The 20,484-nt window shown below is 46.3% G+C and overlaps 1 protein-coding gene across 6 annotated transcripts in view; it reads right to left on the bottom strand.

The window, feature by feature from the left end:
• The window catches only part of pcloa (piccolo presynaptic cytomatrix protein a), a 41,156-nt gene that overhangs the window by 12,075 nt on the left and 8,597 nt on the right, over positions 1–20,484 (bottom strand). For 2 of the 6 annotated variants that reach the window (XM_054800487.1, XM_054800488.1), the window contains exons 4-16: positions 17,211–19,394; positions 13,118–17,087; positions 11,263–12,791; positions 9,101–11,177; positions 5,530–5,577; positions 5,039–5,121; positions 4,883–4,958; positions 4,507–4,632; positions 2,390–2,498; positions 1,863–1,927; positions 1,627–1,793; positions 1,478–1,528; positions 1,286–1,416 (exon numbers count right to left, since the gene is read on the bottom strand). In XM_054800487.1, coding sequence (XP_054656462.1) covers positions 1,286–1,416; positions 1,478–1,528; positions 1,627–1,793; positions 1,863–1,927; positions 2,390–2,498; positions 4,507–4,632; positions 4,883–4,958; positions 5,039–5,121; positions 5,530–5,577; positions 9,101–11,177; positions 11,263–12,791; positions 13,118–17,087; positions 17,211–19,394 — 10,616 coding nt within the window. Of the gene's footprint in view, positions 1–1,285; positions 1,417–1,477; positions 1,529–1,626; positions 1,794–1,862; positions 1,928–2,389; positions 2,499–4,506; positions 4,633–4,882; positions 4,959–5,038; positions 5,122–5,529; positions 5,578–8,284; positions 11,178–11,262; positions 12,792–13,117; positions 17,088–17,210; positions 19,395–20,484 lie in introns of those variants that run through there. The other 4 variants (XM_054800489.1, XM_054800492.1, XM_054800490.1 and 1 more) reach the window with 4 other exon arrangements.

Below are 20,484 nucleotides of genomic sequence, written 5' to 3'. Positions count from 1 at the left end.
GACGTTGTTGCCGTTCCCGTCCAATTATTTGTGTAAGACTGGATTTTGGGCGCTGACCGCCACCAAAACAAGACTCTGCAGCATACTGCACCTGCTATCTTCCCTCCACGGGTGTGCATGTTGGCACCAGGAAGCGGATGATTACCTTGAGTGCAGTTCCAGGCTAGGCCTGGTATCATATTGCAGCTAATGATTTTCACACCCCACAAAAGGGGAACGACAGCAAAGCAGAGGCATAAGCCGCACAATGATGTGAAGCCAAAATCATGAATCTACAAACGGAATGTGAATGGGAACACCTCAGCAGGCAAGTTAAAGGAAAAGTGCACTTTTTGGGGAGTTTTGCCCATCATCCACAATCCTTCCGTGAGACATGAACACGTACGTCTTTCTCTCTCTTCTGTGCGTTTTAAAGATATAATGACAGACAACAAAAGGCAGCTAAGAATGCACGTGGTGGAACGCACCTATTCCGCCTATAAAGCCGTCTGCGAAAACTTCCCAAATGCACCAACAACGCTCCATTTACATCATGTGTTATACTGTTCGATTGTTCGTTATCTTTAATGCTTCCAAATAAATCTCGGAAACAATAGCTCAATTTTGGCAGTTTAAAGTACCGGGAAGAATGATACACAGCTGCGGGGGCTGGTCTTCTACATGAGTGCAGGAGCGAGTCCGAGGCACTTCAGGTCAGCCCTCCCGCCGCCTGCATGCCTTCTATGTGCGGCACAGAGGTCTTCGCTGGTTGGCGCCAGTCGCTTCTGAATGTGCCAAGGATTGTGATAATAGAAGAATCACGACCAAGAGATGGTGACAGCAACCAGACAGTCTGCTCTGGTCACACTAGGCCTTGATGTAACAACAGTACATCTCACAAAATGAACCAAGCTGCAGTGACTGTTATTATTATTATTACTATTAACATCTTTACACCCAAGAACTACTTTAACAGCGTCGTGACACCCCACCAGCTAGCTACTAGCCGGCTAGTGACTAGCTTCACCACACAGGATGTTGTGGTAATGCTTAAAATGACCAAAAATACTGTAAGTATGACACGTTATCATGAATGTAGCTCTTACTACATGCTCACAGCATGGATAGAAATACAGAAAACCTTGTTGGAGGTTTTTAGAGCGGGCTTTGAAGGCGGAACAGGTGTGTCCCATTACGTGCATTCATTTGCTGCCTCTTTTTTTTAGCTGCTTTTATATCTTTAGAAGGCAACGTTACAAAAAAGTGCAGTTTTCCTTTAAGTGGTATGAAATATCTTTCCACGTACCCTCGTCCCGGCAGGAGGTAGACCTTGACAAAGGGGTCTGAGTAGCCGTTGTTGTCACGCGGGGCGAGGTTTCGCGCTTGCAGGACATGGACGATCAGGTTGCCCAGCTGCTTGTCGTAGTGGATTTGAAGCTGCGAGGAGAAGATACTGAGTTTTGTCGTGTTGTGACTAAAAGATGGCGTCATCACTGACCTGTATGTCACCAGTGACAGGGTGTGAGGGGGTCCTGCTTCCATCTGCAGCCTGGGATCAAACAAAACAAAACAAAAAACCCCATAAATGTACTTACTTGGGACGGTTGTTGATCAAAGCACAATGGCGACAGCATGCGAGTGCCTTGCCTTGCTACTGTGCCGTTTCTTGCTGACTGACGGCGACCCCGGCTGGGCGGGGTCGGTGGTGGCCAAGGTGGTGGCGGCGGCGGACGGAGCCTGCTGTTGGGACACCTTCTGTAGCTCGGCCGCCAGCTGCTTGGGGTCCACTCCTGGAGACCTGGGCAGTCTGTCAGCTGCACAAGCGACACACAAAAAAACACGAGTAATTTAAGCTTCTACGCACCAACAATGCAATCGCTCACTTTTGCTCTGCTCCTGGAAGTCCAGGCGCTCGGATCCTTCAGACTCTGCCAGCATGTTGAGGTCTCTGTGAGGTTAAAGAAGACCAAAGCTCAGAAGATGACACAAGAATGCAGCACTCTGTAGGGGTGTCACGAGACTAGACGATACACAAGATTGGAGCGAGGGACGAGACGAGGCTTTAAGCGGGCCAGACATCCTGCTGTACGTGTTACCTCACGTCCGGGCTCTGCAATTTTTGGGAAATGTGTTGGCCGTGGCCAGCACGTAGAGGAAGTCGGGTATCAGGGGGGTTGCAAGAGTGTCGTGCTTATGCTTAACTGTGCTTAACTCTCCTGCCTTTTTGAGGCGACAGGAAATCAGATGCGCATGCACATGGCAAAGTTATCCAATTCATTTTCATATATTGATGAATGCGATTAATTTATTAGAGTCCCAGGCCGAGTGCCCACGATCTTGTCACGTTGTAATCTCGCAAGATCTTGTGACACCCCCGCCCCACTAACACACGAGGAAAACTTCTACTCACAGCCTGACGCAAACGTCCGCGTCGCTACACGCGTGGCCCACCAGCACTTGCACCTCTTCATAGGTTTTCCCCGTGAGGGGGACACCGTTCCACTCCAGGACTTGCATTCCTGTTGGAAGAAGTTCACACAGGACTTGCGGATGACACCTTTAAGGAAGGAATACCCACCCAGCATAAAACAGGTTATTATAACAACAGTTGACATGAAGTAGCACATAAACAAACAAATCCACAGCAATGTAACCTTTGGTCGGTTGGTGGTAAAAAGAGTTGAACCCACAAACAGCACTCCGTTAAAAGTCTCACTCCAGATTTAATACAGTAGGTTGTAGTGAGTCACACAGCACAGCAAAGCCAGACTTACACGGCCTGAAGCAGCTCATCAGCAGCGTCCTCTGCTTGCGTCGCACTGCACGCATGGCACATACCAGTTAACACAAGTACACAATGTCGCCCATCTTCACACCTGCCGTTCTGCACGCACGCGTGGCTGCACATGCAGCTCGACTCAGGAAGCAGGAAGCGGCTCCAAGTAACAGGGACAAAATGGCTTGTACAGTACTGCTGTGCTCTATTGATGCGTCTACGCAGCCATGAACCACTGAGGCGTACAACAAGGGATTGGAATCATCTGTCAATTCATAGTAAATTTCACAACTTTGGAGCAACTAGCATCCAGCATTATTGGTCCAGGCTCGTCTAGTTCAGGGGTCGGGAGCCTTTTTGGCCAAGAGAGCCATGAAGGCCACAATATTTTAAAATGTATTTCTGTGAGAGCCGTATCATACTTTTTAAGCATGACCAACAATTTTAGTATATAATAAGGATTAAAATGCATAAGGAAGTTTTTTTTGTTGTTGTTTTTTTTTACTCTGGGATTTCTGTTATGTTTTAATTTAAAGCTATTTCAGCTATTTGGATTGATACTCCACAGCTATTTCTTTTTGGAATATTAGGACTTTATTCCCACAGTATTACAGTATTCATTCCCATAATATTATAACTTTTTTGCCTAACCTAATATTTAAAAAATGAACATTTTTACTCATAGTATTACAAGTTTATTCTCATAAAATTGGGACTTTTTTTCTCTTAATATTTTGACTTTCAACATGTAAAATTACAGCAATTTTTTCCATTGCTGCTGTTTTGGTTTTTTTTCCCCAAATATTTCAACTTTCTTGTAAATTCTCTTCTCGTAAATATGACTTTATTGCTGTAATATTTTGACTTTATTCTCGTAACATTATAACCTTTTCTGCAAACAAATTTTCCAAAAATGACAACTTCATTCATTCATGTTTTGTTTTTTCCCATAATATTACCACGTTTAAAAAACAACATATGTTTTCTTTCATATTCCAACTCTGTGCAACTCAAATGAACATTTTTTTTCCTCATAGTACCACAGCTCCCCAATTCTGGCAGCACTCATGCACTATATAAAAGTTTCATTTTTATAGCATTGTCCCTTGAGAGGATATGCTGTCATAAAAATTCTTGCTGAAATGCGAAGGATGAAAATGACATAAGAGGTGGAAAAACAGGACGTGCAAAGACAATTGCCTGCACACGCACGCACACACACACACACACACACAGACACACACACACACACACACACACACACACACATTTAGCGAGCACAGACAGATGGTCTAACGTGCCAATGGTCCAGTGTCATTTTCGCCCTATCTCAGCATCCATACATCAGCCACATGGCAGCATAAGAAAGGCGGCCCATAAAGTCCTGACACGCTCAATGTGACGCCACGCTGACAATAAAGGCTGAACCGCCAGCAGACGGATGACTTCGCGGACTCTCCTCTGTGCAGAATCAATAACACCTCCTGAAATGTGCTGTTGTTCATGTAGTAGCACACCGCACTTGGTTCTGGTGGCAGCGTGTGAGGGTTGAGATAAAGGTTGCTTATCTTTTAGGTCAGAGGCCCACCCCAACCTTTTTGAGGCCACAGACCAGCTCGTTTCTGTCTAAGCTCTGACAAAACGCGAGAGAGCGTTGCGCTGCAAACCTCGTGGTAATCTAGTGCTACTGTCTTGGAAAGATTTATACAACAATGAAAAGCTAAATATCAAAATGAAAATTGTTGACTCACCTTCAAGAATCTTTCCCGTTTGTTCGGCGGCTCCACCTGGTAGAACTTTGGCAACGTAGGCTCCGATCTCCCCACTGCTGCCAGGCACATCTTTGCCACCAACCACGCGGATACCCAGACCATTCCCTGTGAAGAGAGAAGCTCCCGATGAACCACGACGGCTCCATTTTATGACACATGGTCAAAACCTCAATTTGTCCAGTTAGTTACGTGAGCTAATCGTGAGAGTGATAATCCTGCGCCATTTTGAGCATGGCAATGGCAGCCGAGGAGCGGAGGGGAGCCAAATGGAAAGGGTTGCCAGGAAAAGCTTTATGAAAGCACCAAGACTGACTGACTGATGAGGGATAACCGTGACAGATGTTAGCTAGCTTACCTGAGACACTGCGGTCTTTAGGATCTCTCTGCAGCTTGACCCTGAGGTGAGGGAAGGGGTAGTAGGGGCCTTTACCCTGTCGCCCACATATGATAATCATGTTACATCCTGTTTACACTGTAGAAGTCCATATTGTGTGTTTTTTGTATATGTCACCTGTCTCTTCTCGTGTCCATTCTCCGAGCGCCCGTCCCTGGGCTTGTCGAACCAGTCGGTCTCCTCTCGTCTCAGGTGGTAGGCTGGTAAACAAGAAGCATGAGAACGTCTACACAACACGCTGCACGGGAAAAGACTTCCTCAAATGAATGCATGCCTTTAATTCATGGGGGGAAACCAGCATAGATTTATTAATGCTTGATGTTCCTGTGAATGACGATGAAAAGTAATGGCAACTTTTTTTTCCTGCAGTACAGTAATGCAGTTTGACATTGTATGATTTATTAGTACACTGTGGTGTTATTTAAACCTACAGCACATCTACAAATGCAAATGTTGGGTATGCATTTACTTCTCATTTGTGTTTATTTTATTTATTGGCTTACATAACATGCATGTCCTTCTATAACATTCAAATGACAGTTCAAGATCATAGCATTTGGATGTAGAGTTAATAGATGTTAATAATGTGTTGTGAACTAATACTCTACCCTTGGCCGCATCGTCTCTGTTCAAAGGCATCAGGGAATCACTTAGGGCTGCAATCAAGGCAAACGAGTTTACACTGGGATCCATAAGCATCTATCAATAATAATGTTGCTGTTATGATGCATTCAAGAGCACAGAGCGGAGAGCTGTGTGCTTTTTGGGCAGATAAACAATTCTTGAATGTGAGCAGCCCATCTACTAAATATCTGCAGTATAATACAGAAGCAGGAAGTAGAATTGAGGGATATTGATGACTTCATACATTTGGAAATACTGTTGAATGCATGACACGTTATGCAAACGTGCACTTATTTATTTAGATGTATATTTATTACAGTGCTTCAAACAGACACCATCTACTCATGGAGCCATCATGTGTTTATTTTTGCCATTTTGAATGTGTCCATGTTTTGTCATACTTTGCAACTATGTCGATTTTCCAAGATTTCCCAAGATATGGGAGGCACTTGCCAGTTCATGCTTTCAGCAGCTTTAATGGAAACATGCACTTTTTTGGTCATTTTGCCTATCATCCACAATCCTTATGTATGACTTGAACACACATCTTTCTCTTGTCTGTGCATTCAAAAGATATAAAAACAGATAAAAAGAGGCAACTGAGGCCTTGCCCACACGGGAACGTTCTTGAGGTGATATTTTTTGGGGGGTTGAAAAAAAGTTGCGTCCATACTGTGCCGGATTAGTAAATAGTTGCATCCAGATGGAACAAATCACCGTGGAAACGATGTAATACACAAGGCACACCTACGTGTGGCGCTGTGAACAAACACACGGGTGGAAGCACGTGACACACCAAACCATAGAAGAAGAAAGTCCGTCGTCTTCCGCTTTTCAAGACTTACATCACTGCACCCAGGAAGGATTCAAGATTCAAGATGAACTTCATTGTTTCACAGAGAGAAATTTGTCTGGGGTCATTCCCCCCACACTGCAGCCACAATACACCACTTACCATATAAGACAAAGACAATACTGTACTAATGCGTCTGTGTAGGCTCTCAGTCGTACAGAGGTTGTCCATCGAGGGAAAGGCTTTTTGAGACGTCATCTGTACTTCTGTGAAGAAGGTGTCGGACGTTTCGCTCCTCATCCGAAGAGCTTCGTCAGCGAACTAATAAGTGCTGGTAGCCTAGGCCTTAAATACAGTAAGAGTGGGCGGAATTGGTGTGCCAACACCCTCCTCCTATTGGTTCCTTACACTAAGCCTGGGCGGAGTAGTGGTCTAATCCTCTCCTGCCATTAGCACCTCCAATAAAAGGGAAGTGTCGCTCCCTGAGTTGGGTATGAACGACTCTGGCTCGATACTGGCTCGTTAGCATCTATTGTTCTGGCTCGGCCCTGGCTCCACCTCATTTGCAAGACTAAGAGCTGTGGGTTTTGGTCTCAGTAACCTGCTGAACACAGGGTCCAAATTAAACCTCAAACCACCATTCACCAGTCTCACCCATAGTGGCGAATCTGTACATGGAAAAGATGGAGAAACAGGCTCTCACATCCTTCTCAGGGACAAAACCAAGGAACTGGTTTAGATACGTGGATGACACCTTTGTCATAATCAAAAAACAGGAAATTCAGTCTTTCACAGATCATATCAATACGGTGGACACCAATATCAAATTTACTTGCGAGGACACTAAAGAGAACCAACTAGCCTTCTTAGACTGCAAGGTAATTATAGGAAAGGACAGACAGCTACTTACAGAGGTCTTTAGAAAGGCCACACACACTGACCAATACCTGCTTTTTGAATCAAACCATCCACTACAACATAAACTAGGGGTTATTAGGACCCTCCAACATAGAGCGGAACAAATACCAACTAGTGCTGAGGGAAGGAAAAAGGAGACACAACATGTCCACAAAGCGCTCTCAACCTGTGGGTACCCGCGGTGGGCTTTTAACAAATGTCAAAAGAAGAGAGTAGGGAAAGAAACCCAAAAGCCCACAGAAGCAAAAAGGAGAGGAGTGGTAGTCCCTTATGTAGCTGGGGTCTCCGAAAAACTCCAGAGGATCTTATGGCAACACAAAATTCCTACCTATTTCAAACCAGTAAATACCCTGAGACAAAAATTAGTGCATCCTAAAGACAAGGCTCCAAACCAAAAACAGAGCAATGTGGTCTATTCCATCCACTGTAAAGATGAGGAATGCAAAGAGCACTACATTGGGGAAACTAAGCAAATGCTCCAAAAAAGGCTTTATCAACATCGCAGGGACAATTCTAGTGGGCCTCAATCAGCAGTACATCTACACCTTAAAGCAACCAATCACCCTTTTGAGGACAGCGAGGTAAAGATTTTGGGCAAAGAAAACAGATGGTTTGAAAGAGGAGTAAAGGAAGCTATTTTTGTCAAACAACAGAACCCATCATTGAATCGGAATGGTGGTTTGAGGTTTAATTTGGACCCTGTGTTCAGCAGGTTACTGAGACCAAAACCCACAGCTCTTAGTCTTGCAAATGAGGTGGAGCCAGGGCCGAGCCAGAACAATAGATGCTAACAAGCCAGTATCAGAGTCGTTCATACCCAACTCAGGGAGCGACACTTCCCTTTTATCGGAGGTGCTAATGGCAGGAGAGGATTAGACCACTACTCCGCCCAGGCTTAGTGTAAGGAACCAATAGGAGGAGGGTGTTGGCACACCAATTCCGCCCACTCTTACTGTATTTAAGGCCTAGGCTACCAGCACCTATTAGTTTGCTGACGAAGCTCTTCGGATGAGGAGCGAAACGTCCGACACCTTCTTCACAGAAGTACAGATGACGTCTGAAGAAGCCTTTCCCTCAATACTGTACTAAGTAAACATAAAAACACGAAGCCGAGGACTGCAAAACAAGGTGCTGTCACTACCTGTGGCATGGCATATGTTCCGCTGACGCTTAAAATGACCAAAATGAGGGCAAAATACTGTAAGTATGACATGTTATCATGAATGTACCTTTTACTACATGCTCACAGCATAGATATAAAACCATAAAACCTTGTTGGAGGTGTTTTAATAGCGGGCTTTGTGTGCGGAATTGATGTGTCCCATTACGTGCTTTAATTACCTCCCTCTTTTTTGCTGATTTTATATCTTGGCAACGCACAGAAAAGAGAAAGACGTGTGTCCTTATGTCTCACATAAGGATTGTGGATGATGGGCGAACCTAACAAAAAAGTGCACTTTTCCTTTGAGGGATTAACTCAAAGATTGGTTTGACTGATTTCAAAAGCAGAATATGAAAGTATGGCTACTGTGTCAAACATCTGAAATTAAAGTGTCAAACAGCGTATTTCTGTACATACTAAGCCCCGAGTGAGGTTGTTACTGGAGAACACCTCCCACGCACAGTGTAGCTGGAACACACATGCAGAGGACCAAGAGTGGATAATGTTACATAATATCTGAAGCATAGACAAGGAAGCATATGCATGCATAAAGGTACATTCCAGAAGCATCCCTCAGAAGACATTTTGACACCACAAAAAAACGGCAGATACAGAAAGTTACACACAGTGACAGCAAATGCATGCAAGAACAGAAAGGTAGTATGACGTGTCCATTCTTTACCTTCACTATCTGACATGGTGCCCTGAAGGTCATCCAGCAGCACATACCCCCTACCCCTGCTTGCTTCCTCCCTCATGTGCTGCTGCTGCTGTTGCGAGTCTTGCAACGACAGGCAAGAACCAAACTGGTCCCTGGAGTCGGCCGAGATGGGCGGCAGAGGTCCTGCCGAAGCACGGGCCATGCCCATGGGCTGCCCAACGGGGCTCAGCGGACTCTCTTCCTCAGAGTTTTGCGCCACAATGGGTATTCTCCCGCGCCCGCTTTGCACAATGGGCAGGCTGGTGGGTTTAGCGCGACCGGAAGGTGTTTGGAAACTGGGACCATCTGAGGAGGCTTCGCCGTCACCTTTGAGTCTCAGCGACGAGCTGGAAGGGTCTCTTTTGATGGACAAGTCCAGGCCATAGCAGGACGTAGGCCTCGATGAAGGTCTTGAGCGGCTACCACTAGGATAAGCAGAGTCCAAGCCCAAGCTCTGGCCCAGGTTTAGCGAAGCAGCCAAGTTTGCCCCCAAGGTGGACCCTAAGTATTTTTGCTGCTCTGCGATATTCTTACGAAGGCCAAAGGTAATCTCATCCTGCATGAGTCGGCTGGATCTTGGGGAGCCACCGGTAGAACCCAAATAGCTGGTATAGTCCATGTCCAAACCTCTGCTTTCAGTAATAGAGGAATACTTGGAGGAGAGCTTAGGATCTAATAATGGAGTCTTGTGTTTTTGGTACAACATTGACGCCGGGAGCTGTTTAGCTGCCTGCTTCTCCAGAGTCAGTCGACTGATGCTGTACTTTTCCGACTTTGGATAGTGTCTTTGGGAGTAACTGGAGACGCCAGAGCTTGGGGTATAGTAGTGTTGGGAGAGACCCGTCAGTGGGTCTAAGCTTTCTGTCCCACCTGTGCTTCTCCTGAACTCTTGTTTGAGCTGCTGCTTCAGGAGCTTCAGCTCATAGGGCTCCTCCATTGGATCCTCTTCATCTGGGGTTTTTCCATATGTATGCAGCCTGGAGGTGGACCCCAGATAGTCAGTTGACCCAAGGTCAGCAGCGCTGCGGTGGAGCAGCTTCTCTGCTTTGGCCAACTCTCTTTCAGCAAGACTATAAGATGCAGACAGACCCGTGGAGCTCTTAGCCAGCTCTGCAGCGTCTTCCAGTAGCAGGTAGCTCCTCGGTGTATGGTGATCAAGGTCGGTGTAGTAGGACTCAGAGACAGTTGACATGGGGCTACCTGCTATACTTCCTACATCCAAGGCTCTGAGGTCCAGGTGGTTGCCGTATTTGTCGTATTTCACACCGAGGTAAGACGACGATGCGGGATCAGACTGGCGGCTGATGACGTCATATTTGGTGGCATCCAGTTCTGAGAGGAGAGCGGCTTGTCTGGCAGCTTTCTGCTGCAACAGGAGCATCTGTTGGTAACTTTGCTGCTGGGAGCTGGTGAGCGAGGGGACAGATGAGTAGATGGAATGAGACTGGTAGGACTGGGGGGTCTGATAGAGTGACTGCTGCTGGTATTGGCCTTGAGAGTATTGGTACTGGGAGTATTTTCCATATTCATGTTTAGTTTGAGGTGGGACAAAGTCGTCCAATTCGGACTGAGGTGCCGTCCTCGGACGTTCAAGACCATGGCTGTCTATTTCCTCATCTTCACCGTCTACATGTCCACCTCTAGCCTCTCGGATGTTGCTAACCTCGCTGTCTGACATATAATCTCTGTCTTCAGCCACACTCTGCAAATAAGCTCTCTCTCTCTTCTCTCGCTCCTTCAGCAAGACGTCTTTCCGCCGATTAATGCCCATCTCCAAGTACCTCAGCTTGGCGTCTATCTCTTTCTCCTCCTCGTCCAGCTCTGCCTGTCTTTTGCGGAGTTTGGACGACTCGCGCTCCACCAGGTCGAGCTCACGATCGATGTCTTGCAGGATCTTGGCACGCGCCATGTTTGAATTGCGGCACATTCTTCGGCGAGCGGAACCGGTGCTATATGCCGTCTGTCCACTGGCTGTGGACTCCTCCTCTGAGGGGGGGTTGGGGAGAGTCCTCTTCACCTTCTTTTGAGTGCCTGTAGGTGGGCCACCCGAGCCCTTCCCCTGCAAATCAACAAGAGTACATTACCTTAATACATGACATACTGCATACACATTAAGTGAAGCTAATTTAACACATTGTACTCACAGTTTCACCATACTCGGTCCCAGATGTTGCCCTGTCTTCCCCTGTTGGACTCATGGGTTTCGGGTCAGACATAGATCTCTGCATGGGCTTTGGTCCCCTTGGACTTCCTGGAGAGACGTTTATTGGGTCTGTGCTTCCCCTTAGCTTCTGAGGACTTTTATCCCCCAGTGACTTATCATAAGATACAAACTCAAGTGACTTGCTTGGGGAAACACAGGGTGATAAGGGAGAGTAGAGAACATTGGAAGACTTAGAGGGGGCTTGAAGCGTGGAGGACTCAGCTTTGAGGTTCAACTGACTGATCTCCAAGGGGGTGAGTCGTTTCTTCGGCGAGGTCCTTTCAGAGTCGGAGAGTTCCATTCTTGTGTCCATTATGATGTTTCCATCAGTATCTGTTTGTATAGAAATCTCTGTGTGGGCTTGAAGAGACATTTCGGATTGGCCTCCCCTGTCTCCCCTGGCAGTGCGTGGACGATTCTGCTGGCTTCTCTGAGCCTCCCATTCCTCTTGATCTTCATCATCAGTCTGCACACAACTGTCAACGCTCTTTTTGACATTCTTCTTTTTCCTCCCTGCTGTGTATGCTTTGCTTAGTGTCTCATCCTCTTCATCCGTTTGACATCCACTATCTGTGATCTTTCGTGACAGAACTGTGCCATCAGGACCTAAGACAACGGCCTCTTGGACGCCGGTTCCTAGTCCCAAGTCACCACCTGGGTACATCTGACGAAGCTTTTGCTCTTCCAGCTGCATGCGGAGTTGCTCTTGCAATCGTTGAATTTGCTCAAGCTGCTGCTGTTGCTGAGCATAGGTTTCTTTTTGCATCATTAGGTGAGCTTGCCTTTCCTCTTCCTGCTGGGTCAAGATCTGCTGCTTCATGACCTGCAGCTCTTCCAGCTCCTTCTGCACCAGCAGTTGCTCCTGCTCCCGAAAACGTTGAATCTCCTGCCGCTCCCATTCCAGCTCTTCAGCGAGGCGCTGCTGCTTGAGTTTTTCCATTTCTAGTCTTTCACGCTCGGCCTGATACTGACCATCCCCGGGAACCATGGGTGAGGAAAGGGCCTCCAGTGAGGCGGCTATCGCCTCCAGGGATGCGTCCGTATAAGTGTCAAGGGTCAACGACGTCGCTGTGGCAACAGAATTACCAGTGGCATCCTCCTTAGTTAGCTCGAGGTTGAGAGGGGTGTCGCCTTGCTCTGCTGCTGTAGTAATGGACACAGTAGACAGGAAACTGTGGGATCGCGTCAGTGGCAAACTCTGGAGGTCAGACAGCGAAGGCATGGTATCACTGGTATGCATACTTGACTGACTGTTGTAGGATGTACAAAATATGGACCCTGGCTGAGTTGTTATTGCATACGTAGATGGAATTGGTGCAGCAACTGAGGAATAAACCACCCCATTTGATGACCTCAAGACACTACTTGTACCAAAAAGAGTTCCAACCCCACTTGTTACTCTGGCTTGGGAATAAGGAGGGATTGTCATTCCTGCATATGCCCCCTTCTTGGAGTAGTCAACGGCTTCACCTGTTAGGAACAAAAATAATAACAATAAACATTTGTTGAGGCCATATCATTCAGTTGGTTGAAGTAAATGAAGTGGGACATTCCTTACCCAAATCATAAAGCGATGGAAAAAGAGGGTAAAAAAAAAGCTCCCAAAAGTATAAAAAATGTATATAGAAAGAGCATGCAGGCACAAAAAAGTCACAACAAAAGGAAAAACAGAAACAAAAAAATCACTACCATGCAAAAAAAAAAATTAAAATGAAAAAAGCCATGTTAGCCATGGATGAGGGGTAGCAGTTCAAAATGACATTTAAGTGACAGGTCTGCAATGTCACAGCACTGACCTGCATCAGACATCTTTGTAGAGGAAAGATCTACCGCACCCTCTGTGGTGCCACTGAAATTATAGCTGTTCTTACTCTTGTAAAAGAACAGGCCAGCCTCTGCCAGGTTGGTGTCTGACATTGATGGTTTGATACCACCAAAGCCCCTCATGCCATAGGGCGAGCGGTCATACTGGTAGTGGTCATCACGATACCCAAAACGGTCTTCAGGCAGAGGTGTGGTGGGCTGCTGTGCGGTGCAGCTCCCTGCAAAGGGGAGCTTATACACAACATCGCAGCACACGGCTCTTTTCCCTGCAGTCAGATCTACTGGCTTGCCGTCGTCTTCTGTGATCACCGCTGTGATGACCTCCGTAGAGGCGGTGTCCATTGATACCATGGTATTGAATGGTTTCCCAGTGCTCAGGTCAACTGCTCCTGCCACTAATGTTGTGCCTGCCGTTAACCCATTCGCAACACAACCAGCGCTGGAGTTGGGTGCCATTATTACAGTTGGTGTCTGGAAGGTTCCACCACCTGTGCTGGATCCAACTGTGAGGTTAATGGGGATCTCACCAGAATGAGAGGGAGGTTGAGAGTCCACTGACCGGTACACAATTTGAGAGACTGGTTCAAATATTTTGTTTTTCGTTAGCTGGAGGGGAATTGAAGATGCTTGAGTGGTTTCTAAATTGTCGCATCTCTGAATGGTGGCAGCACAGGTCACGATTGTGATGCTATCAGTCACGATGGAGACTGTGGAGGATTCAGCGCTCAGGTTGACAACAGGCGACTGCACTGCACTGCTATGGCGAGTTACATCAGCAGCAAAAGACTGACGTCTTGAATCTGGACCAGCAGACAGATCCACTCCGTTCATGTCTGAATCTGCGTCCACCTTCATAGTCCTCAAATCCACCACCTCAGCAGGCAGGGCCATCTGTCCATTCTGCACAGCCAATGGCGTCTTTTGTTTTGCCAGGGAGATCGGTACCCCATTTGCCCTTGGAGTTGGCACAGGTGGTGGCGTCCTTTCGTGGACAACAGAGACGGTGGTTCTTTGGACCTCTGTGGTAACCACTTGAGAAATGAGGTTTGGCATTACCACAGGAACCTGTGCAGAGGCTGACACAGCCTCGATGATGTGACAGGAACTAGATACATGCTTTTCTGCGTTGCATATCTCTTGGCTCTCTATGGATTCCGTGACTCGAGTGTAAGCTAGAGGCATTCGAGTTGTATGAGGAGGGGGTGACTGCTGGTATGATTGTGGTTGAGCCTGTGGTTGGTGATAACTTTGGGGCTGAGCTTGGTGTGCAATTGGCGGGCCAGGGTCAGAGGGAGCTTCAGTTGAGATGCCGTCGACTGGAGAGCTGGGCTGAGATGGGAGAGTGATGACCACGTATGTATCGTGAAGATTCTTGGCGTATCTTGGGGAAGGAGACTTTGGTGAGGGTTGGGAAGGCTTGCTCTCTGATGAAGGGCTGAGATTCAAAACAATTTCAGAGGAGGCCGTGGTCAGCACGGTCGGTCTTGGTGAATGCGCGGCATGTGCGAGTGAGGAAGCCTGAGAGGAAGGTTTCGGTGCAATTGGTGGTTTGACATGTGCTGGTCTGTGGCCTTCCCCAATCCCAGCAGGGATGGAGGGCTTTGGGGGAACAGGAGGTGGAACATGAGGTTTGTATGTCGGTGTAACTGATTGTTTTGCTTGAGAAGTCACAATCACAGTCTCTGGCTTGGCTGGAGTAGCTGAAGCTTGAGGTGGGAGCGGAACCGGAGGTTTCCTGGGAAAGACTGTAGGTTTTTGTGGTGTGGGAGGAAGCAGTGGTGATTCAACATCTGCTTTTTCCTGAGAATTAGCCCGACACAGAACACTTGGTTTTGGGGGGACAGGCGGTGCGGTTGAAACAATGCTAGGAGTACCTTGTGCATACTGGGGGACTGTGGGCAAGGCAGTCACGCTTGCAGTTACAGAGTCCGATGTCATTGGAATTTCACTTGCTAAGTCAACAATGTCAGTGTGGGATGCTGTGACAGGGGTGCATGTTCGCTGATCTGATGGAGGAGACGTGGTTTCCACAGTTGATGTTGTGTCTGATATGACCTCCTCTTTTTTAATGATAGTCTCTTCGTCTGAGGACAACTCACCTGAAGAACACTGTGTGACTCTTAGGTCTGGGATTGGATGGAGAGCCTTTCTAGATACGGTGACTTCCACTTCTGGCTCTTGTAAGGTAGGACTTGTTCCAGGAGTCAGGGCTTTTTTCATGAGTTCCTCATATGCAGTTTCAGCATCCAACAGTGGTGTTCCGTCTTTTCCCAGAGTCACTCTACTGCCTTTGGGTGAGGTATTGTGAGAGGGCTGCAACACAATTTCTGGGTTTGTACTTTCTATTTTTGGTTGCATATTTTGGTATTCCTGTTCTAGTTTCATAAATTCCTTTCTTTTCTTTATCATGTCTTCATAAACTTCATCTGGAGATCTCAGCTTCTTCGGCTGAGCAGGAACACTCATCTTTTCTATCTCTCCCACGTCAATAACAGCATAATCTTCAATGAGCACACCTTCATAAAGAGAATCCTTTCCTGGCTGTAGCTCAACGTTTTCAACAGTAGGGGACTTTGCCCGCAGCATGATCTCCTCATAAGCTTCATCAGCAGATCGGAGAGGTTTTTTCGGTGCTTTATCTGTGTTTTGATCTTCTGTTGGCGAGTGAAGGGATACAGGCGTGGGTAATTGATATGTTTTCTGCACTGCTGCAATCTTTGCCGCATGGATTTCAAACCCTTCAGGGTCTGATTCAATGCTGGGGGAGAAATCAGAGCAGGATGAGCGCCTGATCTCCTCCATCTCAGCCTCTTGCCTCAGTTCTTCCGTTGGCGAGGCATCTTCAATTGGTGAAAGGTTGCTTGGTGGCGTCTTTGAGCGGTCACGTCTCCTCTGGCCTCGAACCTCCTCTTTGTCTTTCTTTGATTTTTTACCAGATCCCCTCTGTTTTTCCTGCTCCCTGAATAGCTCCTCTTCTTCACGCAGCTCTTCTTCCTCTGAGGAGTCCTCAATTGTCGGCAGCATTTGTCCAGGTTGTCTGTGTTTGGCTTTCCTGTGCTGCTTGCTCTCACCAGAGCGGACATGGCTGGGACTGCTGCTGTCGCTGTCCTCGTCCAGTGAGGATAGAGATGTTGGGGATGTCCCGGGTGTAAAGCTGGATGCGTGTAGACTGGATGACCCCTCACCTTTGGATCGATCATCTGGTGAGTCAGTAAGACTTTCCATCTCTGGCTCTAGATCAACACTGGGTATACACACGGGGCTGCTGGTTGTATTCAGCTCCATTGTTGGAAATATACGAACTGCAGTGCCTGGTTGATGTTCCTCTTCTTTTGGCTCTGCTGCCTCCACTACTTGAGCTTTACACAGAGAGCTTTGCAGTTCTTTATCTTCTTCATCGTTTGGACTTATAGAGTTCTTCTTGGTTAGCCTTTTAGCCTTTCCTGACGCACTCCTCTCCACAGAAGCTGTTTTCTTCTGCTCCACTTTTTTCCTCTCATCCTCTCTGATTTTCTGCCGTATTTGGTTCTCCTCATCGGACGGCGAGGCGTCCTCATTTTCACTCATTTCTATGATCTGTTTGCGGATGAAGTCCTCGTCATCGCCTGACATCGGGCTTTCTTTTCCAAAGCTTTCGCTGCTGTCGTCCAAAGAATCTGCCTTGACATCCAGCGGGACAAGAAGCTTTTTCTTTGTGTTGCTTTTACCAAGTTCTCTGTCATCTTCTGAGCAGGGGGAGTCAGGTGACAGAGGAAGGACCTCTAATTTGCGTCTGGTCTTCAGTGTGTCTGTTTGATTGACCTCATCACCCTTTGCTTGTGCCTCAAGAATGGGTAGGACTGTGCTTTCCAGCTTTGCCAGGTCTGAGGGACTGGTGTTACTGCCCTCCTTGATGGCACTTTTTCTTTCTGCAGGCTCCTTCAGGGTCTCATCATTTACGACCTGTTGGATTTAACAAAGATATAAACACGATTTCAATTAAAGTTCAAATGTCTTGTAAAACATAGCAGACAATAGTGTAAAACCACTACTTTTTCTTCTACTTGAGCTAAATACGACGGTCACCTCATGCATTGCATCTCCTTGACACTGCGTTTCCTGAGGCTCAGGTTGGGCCTCCTTTTTCTCCATCAAACTAGCGTCTTCTGTGTTCTGCTCACAAACTACAAAGTCTAGGCTATGGGTTTCTGCTAGAGGGGCTGAATCGACTACTGCATAAGTGTCGCTATTTTCAAAACCTTCATCTGACGCTGTGTTGTTCTGTGATGTCATGCTCTTCTCTGCTTCAAACTCCGCAGTGCCGTCTTTGGTGCTGACTACACTCGCCTCTGATATTGAAATAGATTCCTGGATGTCGCTTGTTACGGGTAATGAGCCAACACTGTTTTTGTTTGTGTCCCTCTGAATGGCGGAGTCTTTTTCCTGCATCTCGAGTCTTCCCTCCATATTGCCCGCTAAATTTTCACAGATACTGTTTGATGTTGATGTGGTTTCATCTGGGATGACTCTCTCCTCGAGGGTTTTAATACTGACTTGCGTCTGATTAATGACAGCTGAGGGAGAAACCAAGTCCTCGCTCTGAATTGGCTCCTTGGTTTTGACCTTTTCGCAATCTTTGGAATCTGGGACCACAGCTTTGTGAACGTCATCATTCTTTTTTAGCAAAATATCTTCAGCTTTCTCTGTCTTTTCTGCCTTCTCTGGGGATGAGTCTGTCTGGACAAGGCTCTCTTCAGCAGAAGGTGGCCTGTACTTTATTTGTGGCTCTGCCTCTTTAAGCACAGCTTGATTTTGAGTGTCATGATTGTCACTTAAAAGAGTGTTCCCTGACACTGTTTCAGTAGAAGCCAGCTCATTAAGAAGTTTCTGCTCATATGCCTTCATCTCGATTGTTTCTTCAACGGGACTTATTTTATCAGCTTTCTCCTCACTCGCTGCCATTGAAACTGTTTTTTTATGAACCTCTTCAAAGTTATCACACTTTATCTCAACACCTGCCTTCTCATCGTCGTTTCCCTCAGTGCCCTCCTTTTTGTCTGTATTTTTTTCTTCAATGGATGGGTCTTCTATTGTTTCTAGCTCAGCTGTGTTTTTCACACTGCCTTGCACGGATACTTCCTGATCGGCAGCCATAGTCAATGACGCATTTTCAACAGATGTGGTATCAGGAAGTGACTTATTTTCGGTGTGAAGTGGACTAACCTCTTGCTGCTTTTCTACAAATTCTAATTCATCCGCCTGACTTTTCTGCTTAGCAGTAGAGTCAGGTTGATTAGTGACTGATTCTATGCATTTTGATGGCTCTGACTCTGTTTCCTGCATCCTGTTGTGTTTAGGGCCCTCGGTTTCAGCTAACACGGGTGCATTTGCGAGAACGTCAACAGGAGTATCCTCTTTGCTCGTAGGCGCCCCTACAGCTGGTTTGGGCTCTGCGCTGATTTGACTCATGTTGTCTCCATTTTCAGCCTCAGTTTCAGGGGTGATATTTGTACGGTCCATGTTCAAAGTGCAATCCAAAGTCTGATTTTGTGGAGTGAGCTGGGACTCATCTATAGGAGGCACCTGAGTTGAATCCAACACTTCATTCTGGAGTTCTTTTGAGTCCAGCTGAGGGATAGTTTTAGGCTCTAGTGGATTAGTGTCATTATCAGTTAAGTCGCTCTTACTTATAGCGGGATTTACGTCTTTTTCTGCCTCTGCGGGTGTGGTCGCCTCATCAGAACCTGGATCAGACACCTCAGGAAGGTTCTCCCTCACCTCCTCAGAGGTACTTGGCTTTCCCTCAGCTGCTGCTATTCTGCTGTCATTCTGCGTCGTGTGTTCATCTATAGCGGCAGCTGTGTCTGAGTTAGGATTATGTTGCTCCACTACTGGGATTTCCTCAGCATCAGACCTTTCTATGACAGAGCTCTGTCGCTGCTGCTCTTGGATTTCAGGTGCTATGGCAGCTGCAGTCTCTGGGATGTTAGTCTCGGATGCTAGTGGTTGGTCTGACTGTGGCTCTTTGTGAACAGACTGTAGTTTGTCGTGGTCATGCAATATTGGTGCAGGTGTAACTTCTACCTTAGTCTCAGGGGCTGGTGGGGTTTGGTCTTCTACTATGGGTGTGCTATCTACAGCAGCAGGGGTGGAGGAGGGAGCGGGAGCGATAGTAGCTGGTGGCTTCTTTAGGGAAGCCATCTCCGGTGGTTGGACGTCGTCCGGCTGACTGGCTCTTCTCGTTTGACACTTGAGGCAAAGCCATTCTTTCTGAAATGACAATGAGCAAAATAATTAGTTAGTTATTCATATAAATGACACATTATGTATTATAGACCGTGATGGTGAGAAGTGAATTTCCACAAAGTAGTATTCCTTTTTTAGAAATGGAATATTTGCAAAGTTAGAGCATACAAAATCTGTTTACGACATTCTAAATATGGGTTTCCACACTATTACAGTACTCTTGACATGAAATAACACCCCCATTCAGTGTTCCCTCATTTAGCGCGGGGGATAGCCTCCCAAAATAGCCTGCAATAAGTGAAATCCGTGAAGTAGGCAACGTTATTTGTTTACAATGATTATATATGTTTTAAGAAAAAACCCTCACCATACACTTTTCTCAGACAGGCATTAACATTTTCTCACGTTTCTCTCTTGTTTAAACACTCTCAAAGTCCCAACCTTCATTTGAATTTTAATGATCAACCTACAAGGTTGGACACAAGAAAGTATCAAGTGACTCACGTGTATTTCACTCAACTGACTGTGTGTCTTTGTTCATATTTCTCCTCCCTTGTTGAGAAGAATTGTTTCATGTTTTTGGGTAGCAGGTTATTGTTTGCTTTATGCATCATTTTAGCTGTTTGAAAGTTTACCAGATCAGCGAATTTGAATAATTGTGATTTTCGGAATAAAGGCTTTGTATGTTCCCTATAAGCAGCATTATGGATTATACTAACAGAACTTTTTTACGGTACAGTTAGTGAGCAAAGTGCACTTTTGTAGTTATTTGCCAATATCTCCACAGAATAAGTTAGATATGGTGATACCAGAGAACAATACAGCGTATGGAGTGATTTTTGATCGAGAACAAATTTTGCTTTATTAAGTACTGAGGTTTTTCTTGCCACATTTGGACACCTCTGGTATATACAGTATACTCATATACACATAGAAATGGATTTAACGAGCTTGTCTGACCCTAGTATTGGTCTTTAATCTCAAATCTGAACAAGTGAACATCAAACAGCGTCCAAGAATGGGCTGTGTGTGTTTTTTGAGGCGCAACTGTAAACCACTTTTGCAGTGTCGTGACATGCCTTAAAGCAATTCCCATCTTCCTGATTTAAGGCCA

This window comes from Dunckerocampus dactyliophorus, chromosome 15, assembly GCF_027744805.1.
Source record: "Dunckerocampus dactyliophorus isolate RoL2022-P2 chromosome 15, RoL_Ddac_1.1, whole genome shotgun sequence".
In the NCBI taxonomy this organism is placed as follows: Eukaryota; Metazoa; Chordata; class Actinopteri; order Syngnathiformes; family Syngnathidae; genus Dunckerocampus; species Dunckerocampus dactyliophorus.
This window is presented reverse-complemented; position numbering and strand designations above follow the sequence as displayed.